Source organism: Microcebus murinus, chromosome 5 (genome assembly GCF_040939455.1).
Source record: "Microcebus murinus isolate Inina chromosome 5, M.murinus_Inina_mat1.0, whole genome shotgun sequence".
Lineage (NCBI taxonomy): Eukaryota > Metazoa > Chordata > Mammalia > Primates > Cheirogaleidae > Microcebus > Microcebus murinus.
Genome location: NC_134108.1, coordinates 85,132,301 through 85,151,679, shown reverse-complemented (window position 1 = coordinate 85,151,679; position 19,379 = coordinate 85,132,301). Strand labels below are relative to the sequence as shown.

Below are 19,379 nucleotides of genomic sequence, written 5' to 3'. Positions count from 1 at the left end.
AATACCTTAATAATATTGTTGCAGAAGATTTTTCATTAAATTGACCGTGGATCAATAAAGTGTTCTCTTCATAGTGCTACTTTATTCAAGTAATATGGTTTTTACATAAATCAACTTCTTTCTTTCTCAGTATGAATTTCAAAAATGCTGCTATTGAAAGTATTCATTTTGAATTCATATGAAAATGGTGACTAATGTAATGCCTGTTAAAACACTATTTTCTTAGTTCTTATGAACTTAAATAGACAATTTAATGAGTCCAGGTCATTTTTATGATTAGATAAGTGTCGGCAGAATTCAGATACTATAAAGTGGCCTCTTTTTTACACTGAAGTTAATTTCCAGTGGAATGATTTTATTCTCTGTTGTTAAGGTATCTTAAGCTTCATAGTGACCTCAGGTAGCATGGTAATATTAATTTTCTCTCTGTCGTTTTTATTTAGAATTAGAGAGATTTGAGAACATTTTTACATGGAAATGCTCACTAAATAGGATTTTTTAATCTCCCCAATTTAATGCTTGAAATTAATACCTTAAAATAATCTTAATTTTTAATACTGTTTCTCACTGGATTCATGAATTAGGTAACAAATATTTAACAGAATATATGTTCTGGGACTATATTTCAAAATTTAAATTTCAACTTTTACCTCTGAAATAGAAGTGTAACTCTTTTTATTTAAAATGGGTTCACTTGTGGTTGAGTCAGTTTAAGACGACTAACCCAACTCAGTTTGCCTGGGACTTTCCTTTTTTAAAAGACTAAAAGTCGTCATGTGAAATGAAGTCACTTCATAGTAGGCAAACTGGGATTGTTGGTTTCTCTATGTAGATTATTAACTCAAACTTTTATTCATGGAATGAAGGAGGATGCAGAACAGAGCTATAGTTTGCATGCGATGGGAGAAATTTATTTTCTGCTGTAGGTTTTTGAAATGTGTGTGCGTCTGCCAGTGTGTGTGTTTAGAGAAGAGGGATTTAGTTTCTACAGGATAACTAAACCAAACATACTTGTCAAAAATATCCTCTACCTAGAGGCAAAATTAAACTCATTTGCTGAATAAATTTTAAATATTTGTCAAATGTATTAAATTAGCTCTTATCCTACCAAATATATAGCTCATATTTATGTGAGAAAATAAAAATCATATTAATTGCAGTAAACAATAGGTGTTTATAAATTGCTGATAAAAATAAACATGGAAAATACCAATGTGTTAATCTGGCTTGTACTTGACTGCCTGGTTTATGTATAAAAATTGACAAGAAGAATCAATTCAGCATTTGCTCTATTTCTTTTGTTAGTGAGTAGGGTGATGGGATGGGGATATACAGACATGCATTTGGAAGTGAACATCTATCTTACTGTTGACAGTGAACTAATTAACTGGCACATATTAGAAAACTAAACTTGAACTGACTTTGAACCTCAGTAAGCTGTGAGAGCATAATTTTGGTAAGCAAACAGTGAAATTAAGACAATGATGAAGTAGTTTCACAATGACAGTAAAAAGAAGCAAGAAAATAAAGAAAATTGTCCATAAAATGAAAAGCAATCTATTTCTTGTATCATATGTCAGCATACGTTACATCAAAAAGGAGCAAATTTTGCAGTACCAGGGTTTTGTGATTTTTATTTGATTGACACAAAATACATATTCATAACAATTTTATAAGCCTAACCAATTGATTTATCATTTTATGTGCCAAATATATATTCAATGTTGCATTCCTTAAGCCTTTTCTATTTTATAAAGGAAGACCGATTTTGATTGCTAGTATGAAGAGGATTTTAAAACAAATCTAGTTGATTTCTTATCTTAGCCACCTTTTTTAGGCAAAATAATGATTTCTAGTAATCCTGCTTTTCCTGATGTATTAAGCATCATAAATTTTTCTTTCTTAAAGAATCTGTATCACAAATAATGGTTTATATCTAGCATCATGGCATATATATTCCCCAGTAATTCTGTTTATATTCATTTTAAGCATTTGATATTTTTAAGAAATTTTATAGAAAAATGGAACAATATATTTCCTTTATATAATGAGATATTAATAGGAAAACCTCACTTCTCTGTTTTTCTCCCTTCTCAGTCTGTGTGTGTGTGTGTATGTGACCATTTTACCAAGTATATAAATTCAGCATTGTTCAAATGGGTTCAAAAGCATTATCTCATTTAATTCATTTCTTTAGATTTTTTTTCAATAGCCTGGACAGAGTATGATTATATTCCATTATATACTTCAAATAAAGGGACACAATTTATGTATGTTTTGTTTCTCTACGCTAACACACCTCAATTCTCACAGGGCAAGGACTTAAACCTATATACTTAGGTTTCAAATCTTATCATCTATTACTATATTTTTTTTTCTTCTCTATTCCCCACTAAAAATATTATCAGCACAAATGATAATTGCTTGATACACAAGAAATATTATCATTAGAATTTTAAGTATACAATGTTATAAATCTGATGTTTTATCATTTTTATGACACCTCTTTCTTGTATTAACATTTCTTATTCACTTATCCTTCTTGAGTTAGTAAAATAAATCATTAACATTTATTGATTTATAAAATATCTTATTTTATTCAGTTTAAAGAAATATAATGATCTTTGAAAAATGCAGTGGTGAATTTGCACAAATTAACGTCCAATTTCCACTTATAGCCAGAGCCTTTTGTGGAAAAATTAATATTGTAAAATCAGTAGTAAATATATTATCTAATTAAATACATTAGTATTACTTTTACTCTAGTTTTTCTGGGTATCACCTAAAAATAATATCTGTACAAAAAAGGTAAAATAATTAAAAATAAAACACAAAAGCAGAACTGTTTTGGCTGAGGACAAATGTAAATTTGATTTTAACAGAAAATTCTCAAGCATTTTGGGAAATACTATAAGACCATTTTTGTGGTCTCCTATTACTTTTAACATTTTTCTCAAATCACAATAATTGTTGACAACTCAATGACCAGACTGAATTCTGAGGAAATGTGTAAATTCAACAAACATTTTCTGAAATATAGCTATTCTCCAGCTGTTATTCCAAGAAGAGACCCAAAGTTTAATGACAGCCTCCTTGCTGTCACTGAGCTCATAGTCTAATGAGTATTTACAATCATTTGAAGAAATCTCATTAAATATAATTAAGGCCATGTAGAAAGGTAGTGTCATATACAAAGGGAACAGAAAGGAAGAAGTAGTCCACATCATAACAAAAGCTAGGAGGCAGTTTCATTCTGAATGAAGGCATGTATTTGTAGACTACTTGAAATGAGAAAAGCAGTCTAAAGAGAGAAATATCATGTGCAATACATAGAATCATGAAATATCATGGTATGATCAAGGAACAATCATTGATTCAGAGTAGCTGAAACAGAGAGATTTCCTTGATAGTACGATATTCTTTCCTTTAACTAAATAATAATGAGCTACCTGATGGAAGGAGTGAGAGAAGATGGACTTACAGAGACAAGTCACCATGTTTGTTGTGTATAGCTCTTGATATTAAAAGAAGAGTAGATGGGAAGTATTGGGGGGGGGTTAAATAATGGAGTTGTTCTACATGATATATGCCAAAAAGCTCACATACTATAGGGATCAGAGAGATTCAGTGGTGCTGTATTCAGTAAGATTTCTTTTACTAATGAGGAAAGTAGACCAGGAAGGATACACTGCTAAGAAACCAGTTGCAAGCAGCTTGAGTTATGACTCCTATTAGTTAGCAAAAATGTTTGAAATTCCAGTGTGTCAAGGAAAATATAATAAGTTTGTCTGTCTTTTCCTCAGCTTTTAGTGGCAGCCTATATTCTTTGGCTTGTGGGTTCCTTCTGTCATTATATCACCTTCCCTATCTCTGATTCCATATACAGCTCTTTTACATGGACCTTTATGATTACATCAGGCCTATATGCCAATCAAGATAATCTCATCTCAAGATACTTGACTTCATCACATTTACAAAGTCCCTTTTGCCATGTTAGATAACATTCATAGGCTCTGGGGATTAAAACAGGGACAATTTTGGTGCCATTGTTTAGCCAAGCACACTCTGAACACCCAGAAACTGTTCATGAAAGTTTATGTCCTTGTTTATTTCCCAAATAGTTGTAATATCCCTTTTTAGGTACTTAGCTTTAGCATATGTACATATATTATGGCTCTAACTCCTGTTAATGAACATTTTGGGAGAAAAGCTGCCATTTTAAGAATCTAATCATAATATGAATTAGGCGAACACAAACAACCACGCCTTTTGTAGGTGTGTTGGGGCGGGGGGAGTACTTTCACTAATGATTTCACTTTAGTCATGAGAGGCAAGTTTTTAAATAATAAAAATGTTTTCATATTCCTTTTCCTGTTTCAGCATTAATGAAGATATAATGGTGTCTTTAGTTTCTATAAGACATTTAAAATGTTTCTATATATTGCCTCTAAATACAAACATTTAACCATTCACAGGGATTGCACTAATTTGGATGGATTAAGCTGTCACTTCTTATATTTTAGTTGTTTAAATTTACTTTATCCCCTAATATAAAAATTCTGCTGGAAATAAGCAAGATAAAAGATATACTTGCAGCTCCTTTAGTGCCTTTTGGAAATGGATAATGTTATAAAAATCAAATTAAATTAAAAAAGTTAGAGAGAAATTTAAGAATTCACCATTAAATTTTTTTCTTAAATATTTCTATTATATATCTAGTACTAATTATTACAATCAACAGAAAATGTGGAATTCCAAAGTACTACTTGGCCTCTATTCACCAAATGCCAGTAGCAGCCTCCATCCCTATTTGTGACTGCCATAAATGTTTCTAGACATTGCCAAATATCCCCCAGAGGGCAGAATCACAATTGGTTGCTAAGGGGATCTTCTTGTTTCTGATCCTAACTGTTCTTTTCCAGAGATGTCTGTGACTCCCAGCACAAAATACAGCACTAACTACCCAGTCCTTAAGCCAGATGAAATTGTCTCTGAGGACTGGTAAAATTGAATATTCTTACTTCTTTATTTGGTTGTGGGCACAATTAGAAAGTGCTCTGGCTGATTAAAATGTAGTTCATTGGGCTGAGAAGAGATGATTTCAGTGTTTCTGTATAAGCCATCACAGTGTGAATTTCAGATTTGGTAGTTTTGTGTATGTCTGCATAATAATATTTTGAGCATTCATAACATAGCTTACTCAATCTCTTTTTTGTTGACTTATATAATTTACATGAAGACTTTATATGAGTTGTATTTTATGTCTCACATAATTTCTCCACCTTCCATGAAATGCCTATTTTGCCAAATTCCATGTGTCTTTAAAATGTAATATGGTCTTCTAGATTTGGTCAGAATAGCACTGACTATCCCATTACTGAGAGAGGTCTCCTGTTGGTCAGTTTATGGAGTACCTGCTTTTTCTATGCAGAAGAGCACTTCCAAACAGGTTTCATCCACTACATTTGATGTAAATTGTCTTTGCAGCAATTCTGGTGCCTTCCCTGGAAGAAGGTTAGTACTGTACAAAGAAACAAAGATATCTACCTTCACATAGCTCACATTTCAGCCTAATCTAGACTGATAGTAAAAAAAAAAAAAAAAAAAAAAAAAAAAAAAGATATATGAAGAACTATAATGTGAGCTGGGAAGCCAGGTGTCAATAGTTGTTAAGAAAAAAACATAGAAAGAAGAGATGACACGTATGGGCTGGAAGGGAGTATGGTAAACACTCCACATCCATAGGTTCTGCATCCATTGATTCAACCAATCGCAGATCAAAGATTTTTTTTAAAAATGGATTACATCTGTCCAGAACATGTACAGATTTTCTTATTATTCCCTAAACAATATACTATAAAAACTATTTACATAGTGTTTATTTTTTGTTAGGAAATGTAAGTAATTTAGAGATAATTTAAAGTATACAGGAGGATGTGCAAAGGCTATATGCAAAGACTAAACCATTTTATATAAGGGTCTTGAGCATTTGTGGATTTTGGTATTTGTGGATAACATTTGAGAAAACACCCACACACAACGAGGAAGCCTATAAATCATAAATTTGGGTAAACATATGCAAGACAAAGGCCTGAGGTGGGAGCTTGCCTGAGTTCTTTCAGGAAATTCAAGATCACTGTTGCTATTTTAGAGCAACCACAAGGAATATGATAACATTGAGACTCTGGTTAAAAGCGTACCAGGTCCATTCCCTGCAAAGTTAAATTCTGTGAGCCTTCAAACTCGAGTGTGTGTGTGTGTGTGTGTGTGTGTGTGTGTGTGTGTGTGTGTCTGTATGTATATATGTGTCTGGCAGATAGAGAGAGGGAAAGAGACAGACAGAAAGAGAAAGAGTCAAAGAGACATTCTCTTTAGATTTTCTATTGTTGCAACTAAAATTTAGAGATTCTTAAACCCACCCCAATGTGAATTATACTCATGGAATTCTAATTTGAGCTTTACTTCTTTCAGCGTGAGTTTGCATAAGTCATTCTTGTTGAAGATAATGATAAAAAAGTATATTTAACTAGAGGATAGAAAAAGAAGATAGCAATAAAGCAGATGGTAAAGTTAAACTAGATGAGTTTTAAACTTTGTTTTTTTTGTTAGTTCTCTAATGAAGCCTTACAGGAGACTTCAAAAGGATGAGACAAAACATAAAATGAATCCTTATATCTGCATCCATGAGCCAGCTGTAAAAGAAGAGAACCAAAGGAACTTTGCACAAAGTTCTCATGGCATTTTCTTTGATGGTATAGAAAACAGCAGTCAATAATTCTAAGTCATAACATTAGGAAGTTATAAAATATTTGGATAGACACAAATAATAAAGTGTAGCTCTAACTATATACATTATCTGTTAAAATGAGAATAAATATGTCAGTAAACTAATGAAACTTTAAGGAAAAAATCCCTGAATCATTGCTATAAGTAATAATAAACAGTATTTAATTACATAAAACCCATATCTTTAAATTTATAACATACATAACACCAATTGTATTTTTAAATTTATTGGGTGCCATTTATTTATTTTTGTAAACATGAAAATAATTATAAAATCTTTTTATGTCACTAGCTCTTAATTTCTTTCATAGCTTATTTTTATGAGGTGGTTGTGAGAAACCTAATATTCGGGAAATAACATTTGTTGTATCATAAAGGCCATTTATATTATTAATATTGAGAATGCAGTTGACATTGTGAAAGTGCTTGATTAGATATTCCTCATCACAATTTCAATGAGAAAGTTCAGCATCCTTATGCCACTTCAATTATAAAGAAAATGAATTGAAAATAGAGAAATTTAACTCATAATGAAGAGCATGGCTTAGAATTAATAAGGTTCTGACCTACAGGGTTTCTTTTTTTTTTTTTCTTCCTTCTGTTTTTTGGCCAGTTGTATATAATATCAGCTTTCCAATATTAATGCCACTATAGGGAATACTTTCTTTTGTACTGAACTTCAATTAAATGTATATTCAAACAAAAGAAATTATTTGTTTTCATTGTAATTTTAGAGTGAATCCCATTAATCAGAGTAAAACACTGTCAAATTGTTGCTTTATTTTCTTCTAGCCTATTTTATACACATCTGCACAATACAAATATCATCTTGGCCCTAGGAGCCATCAAAACTTATTAAACCTCGTTTAATCCTCATATGAACTCAGAGCCACTCCATGATTTCCAAATCCATTCTTCCCCATGTCTCTCTCTGGATCCTTTCTTCTGTGTTCCTGTCTGTTTCAATTTGTCCCTGAGTCAGGTGGGTCACAGGCTACAGATACTTCAATGTTTCCATCAAATCAGATATACTAGGGGAATTTCATAATAGTTAAAAGTTATAAAGCACTAAATTATTATGTAAATGAATGATATCAGAAATTACATCACCTTTTACTATCTAACTGGCTCTCCTCCCTTGCACTTTCTGCTGCCTAGGAAAGACTGGGTTATTGACATATAATATTGCCTAATAGACCCTAATGTCTATAATAGTCTGGGAGGTAAAAAGCAATGGGCCACATGTATTCACCAGTAAATTGGTATTAATGGATCAACACCTAAGTGGACATATTTATGATTTATCGGGTGTCAGGAAGGTGGGAGGGGGGAGGAAGGGATGGGTATATACAACCACAACGAGTAAGATGTGCAACATTTGGGGAATGGACACACTTGAAGCTCTTACTCGAGGGGGAAGGGGGACATGGGCAATATATATAACCTTAACACTTGTATCCCCATGATACGATAAAATAAAAATTAAAAAAAAAAGCAATGGGAAATTTCTGAGGGAGCATCCCTGGCATACATTTTTACCTTTTCCCTATGCCAGAAAATATATAAAAATTATCTTGTTTTTTTACAAATGGATAAATACTTGAATATATTTAAAACCAAATTATAGTTGGAATGATACGGTCATTCTTCACTGAACATTTTTTATCTGAGCATTTCCAAAAAATCATCATTAAGCTTCAAAAACATGGCCAAAATGGATGTATCTTCTATTATATAGACACATTATAATTTTTACCTATTCTCGTTGCTTAATTTGATTACTGTTGCTCTAAATAAATAACAGTATAATTAATGTTTTGTATTCATGTTTAATATAATCTTGTTTACTTCTTTTAGGTATTTCTAGATATTGAATTATTACAGATTGAAACATTTTAGAGACATATTGCTGAATTGCCATTCAGTGGGTTTATTCCAAGTCATATTTTTCTTACATACATGTAAAAATGTTATCTCACTCTTTATTCATGATACAGAATTATAAATTATGTATACTATTGTGGTATATGATGTGAAAATATGAAATGATATATCCATATTGCCTTAAATTCATTGATTTTTGGATTAACGTTTTAAAAGCATGTTTACTTTTCATTTGTATTTTCATTCAAAGATTATCTATAAAAATCTATTGCCTAGGATTAGTTTTTCTAGATCTATGGAAAATGATGTTGGTATTTTAATAAGGATTGTATTGAATATGTAGATCACTTTGGGAAGTATAGACATTTTAGCAATGTTGATTCTGCCAACCTGCGAGCATGGTATGGTCTTCCACCTATTTATGTCCTCTGCTATCTCCTTCCTGAGTGTTTTGTAGTTCTCCCTGTAGAGGTCTTTTACCTCCTTAGTTAAATATATTCCTAGATATTTTATTTTCTTTGTTGCTATTGTGAAGGGAATTGAATCTTTGATTTGGTTCTCAGTCTGACTGTTGTTGGCATATAGGGATGCTACTGATTTATATACATTAATTTTGTAACCTGAGACTTTGCTGATGTAGAAGACTGAAACAGGATTCGTACCTTTCACCTCTCACAAAAATCAACTCACGGTGGACAACAGACTTAAACCAAAGGCATGAAACTATAAGAATTCTAGAAAAAAATGTTGGAAAAACTATCACAGACATTGGCCTAGGCAAAGAATTTATGAAAAAGACCCCAAAGGCAATCACAGCAACAACAAAAATAAATAAATAAATAAATAAAATTAAAAATCTCTGCATAGCCAAGGAAACTATCACAAGAGCAGACAACCTACAGAATGGGAGAAAATATTCACACGTTACGCATCCAATAAAGGGTTGATAACTAGAATCTATATAGAACTCAGAAAAATCAGCAAGAAAAAAATCAAACAACTCTCTCAAAAAGTGGGCAAAGGATATGAACAGAAACTTTTCAAAAGAATATAGACTAATGGCCAACAAAGATATAAAAAATGCTCAACGTCAGGGAAATGCAAATCAAAACCAGAATGAGATATCACTTATTTCCAGTGAATACAGATTGATCTTGAATCGATTTGGAGATATTTAAAGCAAATAAATATATTAATTAATTAATATATTAGAGAGATAACAAGTTAAATTAAAAGCAATAAATATTTGAACTAAAAAATTACTGTGAAGACAGAAGATAAATTGCTGAAAGGTTAGAAAAGGAGAATTCTTGGGTTTTTGACTAGAGAAAGTGGCAGAGGGTAATGTTAACTCCATTCATGCAAATTGGGAAGATTAACACATAGAATTTGAGTTAAAGCTCAGTGTATGAGGAGTTGAGTTATCGATGAAATATTGAAGGTAAAGTGCCTACTCAGACTCCTTAAAGAAGAAATCCAAACTGAATCTAAAGCCAATAATAAATAGATACTTTCTAGTACCAGAATAGGTGAGATTCCCCAGAGAAAAATGGTGGTGGAGGAAGAGTTTAAAAAGAAAAGTCAGAGATAAATACTCAGAGACTGACCTGACACAAAATAGGAACCCCAGACCCAAACATAGAGAATAATGTGAAAGAATTTCAAACCATAGTAGGAGATTTATATACATTGGGCAATTTCTTAATAAGAAAATCTAGATAAATTTTAAGAAAAAAAGAAATGATAGTATATTTTTCACATCAAAATATATATGTATAGTACTTGAAAGTAGGGATTCTGGAGTCACATAGACTAGGTTTAATCTAGCTTTATCCATCCCTATCTATATGTGTTACATTGGTAAAATTTTCAAAGGCCCAGTACACATTTTATTTTTTTCATAAAGTGGAATGGGATTTATGAGATTAAATGAGGTAATGATGATAAATGATATGATATTCCAAAGCATCGTAGCTGCCAAACAAATGTTATGTTTTTATCTACATATTCTTGTATAGTACCATTGTTATATTTAGCATGTTTGCAAAAGTACACAGATTAAAAATTTGCCCACAGTACCTTCCATAAGTTTGTTTTGCATTATTTAAAAAATAATTTATTAAATATTTCATACTATAGTAGAGAAAATAATAAAATGATATATTTTATCATTAACATGATATATAGAATATCATGTTCCTATGATCCTTATTTGCCAACAACATTTCTTTTAGAATTAAAGCATGACAAATACACTGGAAGTTCCCTCTGTACTCTCTCTGATGTCATTTCCCCACCTGTCTCCCTATGGGCAGCCCTTCTAGTAAAGGTGGTGTACATAATTCACAACTTTGATTTATACGTTAGTTATATATTTATGAAATCATAGAATTAGGTATATATTTATGTTTTAAAATTTTAAGTAATCATTATCACACTGTACATATAACATTATGGAATAAAATTTTAAAATTCAGTATTTTTGATAAGTATTAACACATGTAGCTATTGTTCAGTCATTTAACTACTCTTTATAATTCCATTATATGACTGTGCCATGATGAATTTATCCATTCTCCTAGCTACAGACTTTAGTTTGTTTCAGATTTTTAGTGAAAGTTCTTGTATGTGTCTCTTTCAGTACTCACCTGGATAATTTCTCTAATAGATATACCTATAAGTGACATTGCTGGGTTGTAGAATATGCCTTGACATATAGTAATACACACTTTCTATATTTGTAAAATAAGTTCAAAAATTACCCACTCAGGGAAACAAAGACTATTTTATATACTCTGACAAACAACTGCTAGACTGATTTTATTTCCTATCTAGTTTGAGAGCTTAAGGCATTAGTAACTGGGGTTTTATATATAAAGAGATACATCACCAGGACTCAATTAGCTCTATGCTTATTTTATAATACAAACATTGCCTAGAACACTTACTAATTCCTTCCCAATATAATTGTTATAAGCTAAAATTCCTATTACTAGGTTTTATATAAGTCACATTTAAATTTATATATGAAGATGTATTTCTTGGTTAAGACTAATAAAACACTTGAAATACAGACTGGCTGAATCTATTGTATTTTGAAGTGCTAAATTATGTTGTCATGTATTAAATTACTTACTCTGAATCTTCCAATTATATTGAAACACCATCCTTCATTCAGACAGTTGATGCTGAGCAGTCTACAGTGGTCAATTACTTTCTCACAGTTTTTTCCAGCAAATCCTGGCATGCAACTGTAAATACATCAGTGTAAATTAGACAAGTTGCAATTTAAACATTTTCAAAAGAAGTCTATTAACAGTCATCCAAAAGTAATAATTCTTTGTTTAAATTAAATACAATCTATATTATTATATGATAGTTTTCAATCATTAATTTTTTCCCTCATACCTGTGTTCTTGGCCAAAACCAACAGATTTATTTACTTGGAGAGAATTAGAATAAAATACGTTTTCATTGAATGGTCTTAATAATATCTTTTGGAAATTTAAGAATAAAATCAACTTTGGTCTAAACTGATATTTAACAATAATAGATAGGTTTTGGAAAACTACTGGAATAAATGAGACAATTACTGACATATGAAAAACAATGACAAATGAGATTTTTAATACTTAGTAGAATCATTATATACTGATGATGTGCTAGCAAGATTTAATGATGACCACATGAATTTGAGACATAGTGTAGATAGTTCCAGTGGACAGTAATGATCTGCTGATAGCTGGACTAATTATAGCAATTTTATTTGTTGATTTGTTGTAATTTTTGCAGTCTTCCTTTTTATCTTTTATTTTTGAAAGGAATCTGTATTCTAGCCTACTGTAGTTCATAAGCTATAATCTTTAAGTTGTTAAAGAACACATAGTGGTGTTTGGCTTCCCTTGCCCTCAGTCTCATTAATTTGTGAGAAATATTCCTATACCTTAAATCATATTTAGTAAACTTTCTATTATAAAACCAATGGGGAACCTAATGAAAGAATGTTTTTATAATGTTAACATTGGAGTTTTTAAGACCAAAATAACACTTCTCAAGACTTTAAACTGTTACTGACTTATTGATGAAGTGAATTTAACCATATGTTCATTATTTTCATGCTTTTATAAGAGCACAAAATCATTTCATAAAAGAAAGGATCAAAAGCTACATTGACACAGTTTAAATGAAATAGCATCAATAAAATGCTTTAGTAATTTACTGTTCCCATTGTTCAAGGCACACAGCTTTTCATTTTTACCTTGCAGAATTGAATCATTCCCTCATTTATATCAGAAATAACCATCCATTTTTTGACACTTACAATGTGACAGCTACTAAGCTAATTTCTTTCACACAATTTTCTTATTTCCTCAGTCAATTCTAGTAAGACTTGTATGATATATACTATTATCAGTATGTTATAAATGAAAAACACATTTAGACGAGTTTAATTAGTTGCATTGTCGCATCACTTACAATTTTTAGAGCTATTAATAAAATTAAGTTTGGCCTAACTTCAAGTGTATTGTGCTTTTCTACTCCACAGACAAAGTCAATTAAGTGTTTGCACTCTGCTACTTCATGGATGTTAAGATATGTTTCCCTTACATCTCTCATTTTGAGGGGCTATCTAGAGATTCAGAAATCACTCTAAATACCACCTTGTTTAGAAAGACGTCATTCCCATTCCTTCCTACAGAGGTTAAAGGTTAGGGGAAGTATACTGGGGAAGGTGGGGGAACAGGAGAGCATTAGAATATCCTAAAACTTTGGAGAGTTGTGGCTATCATGCTATCATGCTTGAATTTTCCTTTTGAATTGAAATGGATTAAATTGGCAAAGAACAGATAAGGACATGTCTGGTACTTGGACTTACACTATTTTGTAGTATGGTTTCCAAAGAACAGGATCAGGGCTGTGAATTAAATAAAGAACCAATATACAGCTATTAACAAGAATCCAGCAAGATGTTGCTGGATGAACACGGGCCAGCAGCAAATCTAAGAAAGTGTTTCAAACCAAGCAACTTTTATTGATCCTAAAAACTGGGCCAAAGAGCTTGCACTTTCACTACATACTAGGTCAGAGGCCCCCAAATGCAATCTGTAAAATGTGGTCTAAAGAGGTTTAACTCACAGGCAGAGAAAACCCACAATGAGAAAATATTCCTGTTGAGTTTTTAGGCAATCAAACCCCCAAGCCTCCAAGCCCACTGATAGCTTGAAATCTAAGAGAAGCTTCCCAAAACTCATCCACTAGGAAAATAACATGCTATCAACTCATCCTGCTGTCAGGGAAAGAGAAAGTTTAAATAGTGTTTTAGACATTTAAGAATGTAAAACAGAGAAAACAGAAGTAAAGAAAATACAAAAGAAAACTTTAGGATAACATTGATCGATTTAAGAAATTATTTTACAGAAGTGCATAAATTGCTTTTGTTGAGATTGTCAGAGAAGCCAAGACCTAACCCATTTTAGCTTCCCTAGGTGTCCAGTAGCCATTTTAGTTAAAAAGGTCAATTGTTTTAATACAAAGAGAGAAGAAAGAAATACCTTTCAGATCACCATGTTTCTAGAATATCCAATCTATAGTTATGTTTTTATATAAAACTATTCTGAGACTTGAGGTTAAGAGAAACCTAATGATTGTGAAAAGATGTTTAAGATGTCATTTTACTGGTGAAAAGGGAGACAGACATAAAAAAACAGAAAGGATCTGAGAAGATACATGTAAGGGAAGAAAAGAAAGATAACGGAAATAAAAAATTTTAGTGGAAAAGCTCGAGGAGAAGAAAAAATACTTTTATCCTCTCCCTTTTTTTTCTTCTTGGAATGATTTCTTATAACTGACTTAAATGTCTCTCCATTATTGGGTTGCATTTGCCAATAAGGCCAACATTCTTCAGACAATTAGCTTTACTCTATTTCTTGGACATAGTATCCCGAACTTTGTTCAATAATCTATACAATGCACACTACTAATTTTAATAAGAAGTCTTATGGTCTGTTTGGTACACACCATTAAACAGAGTAGTCATAGCAATATCAGAACGAAATCCTAGCACTAGCAATTTGGTAATTATATTATGTGATACAATAGTGATACAATGTGATACTCACACCAGTACCAGTATATTTTTAATTCTTTAACTTAAAAAATATATATTTTAATGTTTGAGAATTTATAAATTAAAATAAAAATTAGCAAAACAATAGTTATCATATCTTAAAAATACAAGTTTTTAAAGGTATTTTTCAAAAATATCAAAGAGAAACCATAAATTTAATAAAATTAAAAATTATTATTTTTTATGATATAAAAAGATTTTATTTTTTATTTCAAAATATTTTGGAGATACAAATGTTCAGTTTACATATATTGCCTTTGCCCCACCCAAGTCAGAGCTACAAGCATGCCCATCCCCCAGAGAGTACACACTGCACCCATTAGGTGTGAATATACCCATCCTCCCCTCTCCCCTCCCACCTGCCTGATACCTGATGAATGTTGCTGCCATATGTGCAGAACTTATTCCACAACATCAAGAAGGAAGGAATCCTCTCTAACATGTTTTATGAAGCTAACATCACCCCGATATCAAACCCAGGAAAGAACTCAGCAAAAAATGAAAACTACAGACCAATACCCCTTATGAATATAGATGCAAAAATTCTCAATAAAATCCTAGCAAACGAAATTCAGGTGCTTATTAAAACAATAATCTATCACAACCAAGTGAGCTTCATCCCAGAGATGCAGGGATGGTTCAACATATGCAAATCTATTAATATAAATGTAAGTCACCACATAAACAGAAGTAAAAACAAAGACCACATGATTCTCTCCAAATAAAAAGCACTTGACAAAATTCAGCACCCTTTTATGATAAGAATGCTTAACAAAATAGGCATAGATGGGACTCACCTCAAAATGATACAAGCCATATATGCCAAACCCACAGCCAACATCATGCTGAATGGGAAAAAATCGAAAGCATTCCCACTTAAAACTGGAACCCGACAAGGTTGTCCTCTATCACCACTTCTATTCAACATAGTGCTGGAAGTTCTAGCCAGAGCAATTAGACAAGAGAAGGAAATCAAGGGCATCTAAGTAGAGGCAGAAGAGGTCAAACTATTGCTCTTTGTTGATGATATGATCTTATATCTAGAAAACCCCAGAGATTCTGCCATGAGACTACTAGAATTGACAATACAAATTCAGCAAAGTCTCAGGTTAGAATTAAAAATTATATGTACATTATTTTACTAACAAAATATCAGTGAAAATTATTAATGTATTAAAATAATGAAGTAACCATTTCATAAAACGACAATAAAGAAAATTGGAAATTTTTTAAAAAGATCTTGCATCAAAGACAGTATTTCAACAGTGTCACTCTTGGATTGGAAGTTATTCTTGCTTAAAGTTTTCCAGCTGCTGAAATAGCTCTTTCAAACTCTATACTATTCTAGGAAATGGAAAGGAGATAGTTATAAACCAACTCCAAATAGTTTTTTCTGGCCCTCTTATCTTGAAAAACTCTCATCACTTGTTTGAACACTTGGAATAGAATTTTGGTATATTTTCTTTTTTTCAGTGCCTGAACTATTCTATTTGTAAGTTTTGTAATTTTTGAGTTATAAAATAAGTCTCACATGAGGCATTGCATTTCACCTTTGTCTTTGGTTTCATGGTATATAGATGGATATTTTGATGCAAAGTTACTTGTGTCCATTTCAACACTGTCATGTACCTATTCCACTTCTTGGGGGAAAAGCCTTTAAAGTAAATTAGGACTTAGTCTTAGAATAGAGGCATTTGCAATACTACAACATGCAAAATATTATGACTTATATAGGCACAGAACAATGTCTAGACTTATGAACTACTCATTTCTTCAGTTTATCTTTTTGGTATATACTGAGCAACAAGGTCACTGTCTGGATCTTAATACACAAATGATTCATATTTCATAATTCTTTAAACCTAACAATAAAGTTTTGGTACACAAAAATCTATATTTGGTAATTAAAATGAGCATAGAATACTTCTATCATAGAATATAGAAAGGCAGTATTGAAACTATTAACACAAGAAATTTCCTGCCTTAATTAGGTTATGGCAGTGGGAGATAAAATTGTAAACACATAAAAATATAATGACAGATGGTGATAGGTGCCATTACATAAAGTAATTAATTAAAGCAAAGTAAAAGTGGAGAAAGTAATTGAGAAAGGTTACTTTAGAAATGTTTCTCAGAATCAACAGGAAAGACAAGTTTGAGGAGATGATATTTGAGCAAATCCTTAAATGAAGGGAACATTGAGCTACCATAGTATCTAGGTAAAGTATACTTCAGACACGGGACCAGCAAATACAAAGGACTGAAGCAAGTGTTAACTCCATATATTCAAGAAATATCTCAAAGACCAAAGTGATAATTGGTAGATAATCACAGGGAATATAGCAGGAGATGTTGACTGAGAGATAGCAGGAGAAATGATAGCTCCCATGTAAGCATTTTAAATATTTTAGGTTTTTAAAAAATGTTACAGGAACACATTGAATGGCAGTGGCAGAGGAGTAACATGATTTTAAAATATACACATTGTTAGTTGTGGAAAAGAGGTGATAAGGAAGCAAGTCATTTTAAATTATCTTTAGCTGTTGCTTTTATCACCTAAAATAATGACAATTCTGTCTTCTGAATAGGCTAGGGATTTTGCTTTGGGTACTCCCTCTGCCATGAACACTCTTCTTAAGATAGCTTCATGTTCCTTCAACTCATGCAAATCTATGACAAAATATTAGCTTCTTCAATGAGGCTTTCATTCACTATTCTACATAAGCTGGAATGGAGACTCAAAACAATGAAGTCAAGAGGGAGGCTATTGAACTGTTAGAGATGAGAATGTGGCTTGAACAGGGTGTCAACCTTCATAAGGATAAAAGTGTTCAGATCCATGATATAATATCTATGGGAGAGTTTAAAGAATTTGTTGATGGACAGGAAGTGGGTTGAGAGAGAGAAGAAGAAATCAAAGTCAAGTCTAAAATTTGAGATGCTATATTAGTTTTAAGTGAAAGTGGACAAAGGTTTACCTATAGGATGTAGATTAAACAGGTTTGGTGTTTTAAGGTTAATAGAATATAGAAAAAGAGAGACAAGAATTTGATATTGGATGTAGAAGTGTGCTTTTAACAAGGAAAATGAGCATCTGCAATTGGTGATGGACAGAGAAGGGTCAGTGCAGTCATATAATTGGAGGTGCCTGTTGGTTGTAGAAATAATTATAACATTTTGGCATTAGAGCACATCAGTGAGTGAGTTTGAAATACATGAAGTGATGATCAGAGAGTGGAAGTATATATATTAAGGTACTTCCACTCTCTGCGCAATTACAGGTCATGATAAATTATAAGTTATGACCATAGGAGATGGACTGAGGTGAGGAAGAGGGGTAAATTTATAAAATAATTGTCAAAGGATTTAAACAATTAAGGTGAGTGGATTTTGTAGATGGATATAAAAGTCATCAAGAAATATGACCACAGTGGTGATAAAGAAAAGGTCAGCAAGCTAGATACTAAAACCTTTAGTGGAGGATGGGTAGGAAATGAGAGAAGAGAAAATGCTAGAAAAGGGGAAGGGGAGGAAGAGGCAGATAATCAGAGGGAGAATGGTATAGCTACTGGCTAGAGTTCTCAGGAGGAGGGAGAAAAAATGGCCTAGATATGGCAACAAGGGCAAAGCTATCTATACACTTTGTCACCTGTGGTACACAGGTATGGAAGAATGAGCAGTGATCACCTAAGACCACCTACAGGAAAGCTGTACTCAGGTTTCTGTTAGCAAATGAAAGAAAGTATAGAAAAAAAATTTATAGATATGGGTAATTTTGCTACTGAAAAAAATAAGATTCAGAAGGAACAGTATAATGCAACCTTTATGTGAATATGTCTGTACTGCTTCTTCTGTGTTTTATTATTTATTATTCAGAGAAAACTTAATACTTCTAGGACTAATGGAAGAAAGTTTATACTGTTGGGTTATGTTCTCAAAATAAGACAGATAGGAGGCCAGGTTAAAGGATGTGTCCTGTTATCTATAACAGTCCCTGAAATATAAAATTTTAATAATAGCAGCAGAAATTGCTCTTGGTGAAGAAATGCCAACAATGTTCTAGATATTTTTAATAGTAATATATTTTATAAGTAGAATATTAAGTTAAAAAACCTTATATTTAAACTTCAATAAACTTTTTTCTACATTAAATTTTAGAATGATTCATTCAAATGTTAGCCTTATAAATGTGGCTATTGATTTTAAATAAAGAAAAATGTAGTAGCCTAGATTTTGAGATAATTAACTTCAAAAGATTATGGTTTCTGGTGAGTTGAGAATTACTGAGTGACCAAGTAAAAGTGTTTGATTAGTTAATAAATTCTTAATCCAAATATATGATTGCTATTTTGAAAAGCATTTTTCAAAGCTAATACGAAAATATAACTTTGTTAGATGTTAAAAGAAAATGTGTTGACTTATGTATTTCTGTGGATGCAGTGTTCTATTTCAAAGTCACAGTGCACACTTAATTAGCTTTACTAGTGACATAAACTGAAACCTCTAACTCTACCCATGGCTGACATGGTCAGACTAATAACAATCTCAATGAAATGCTGAAACTGACTTGAGAAAGAAAGGT

At 31.8% G+C, this 19,379-nt stretch overlaps 1 protein-coding gene across 1 annotated transcript in view; it reads right to left on the bottom strand.

The window, feature by feature from the left end:
• EYS (EGF-like photoreceptor maintenance factor) overlaps positions 1-19,379 on the bottom strand; it is a 1,642,296-nt gene that overhangs the window by 1,373,143 nt on the left and 249,774 nt on the right. The window contains 1 exon segment of the mRNA XM_020287130.2: positions 11,807-11,921. Within this exon segment, the coding sequence (XP_020142719.2) occupies positions 11,807-11,921 (115 nt within the window).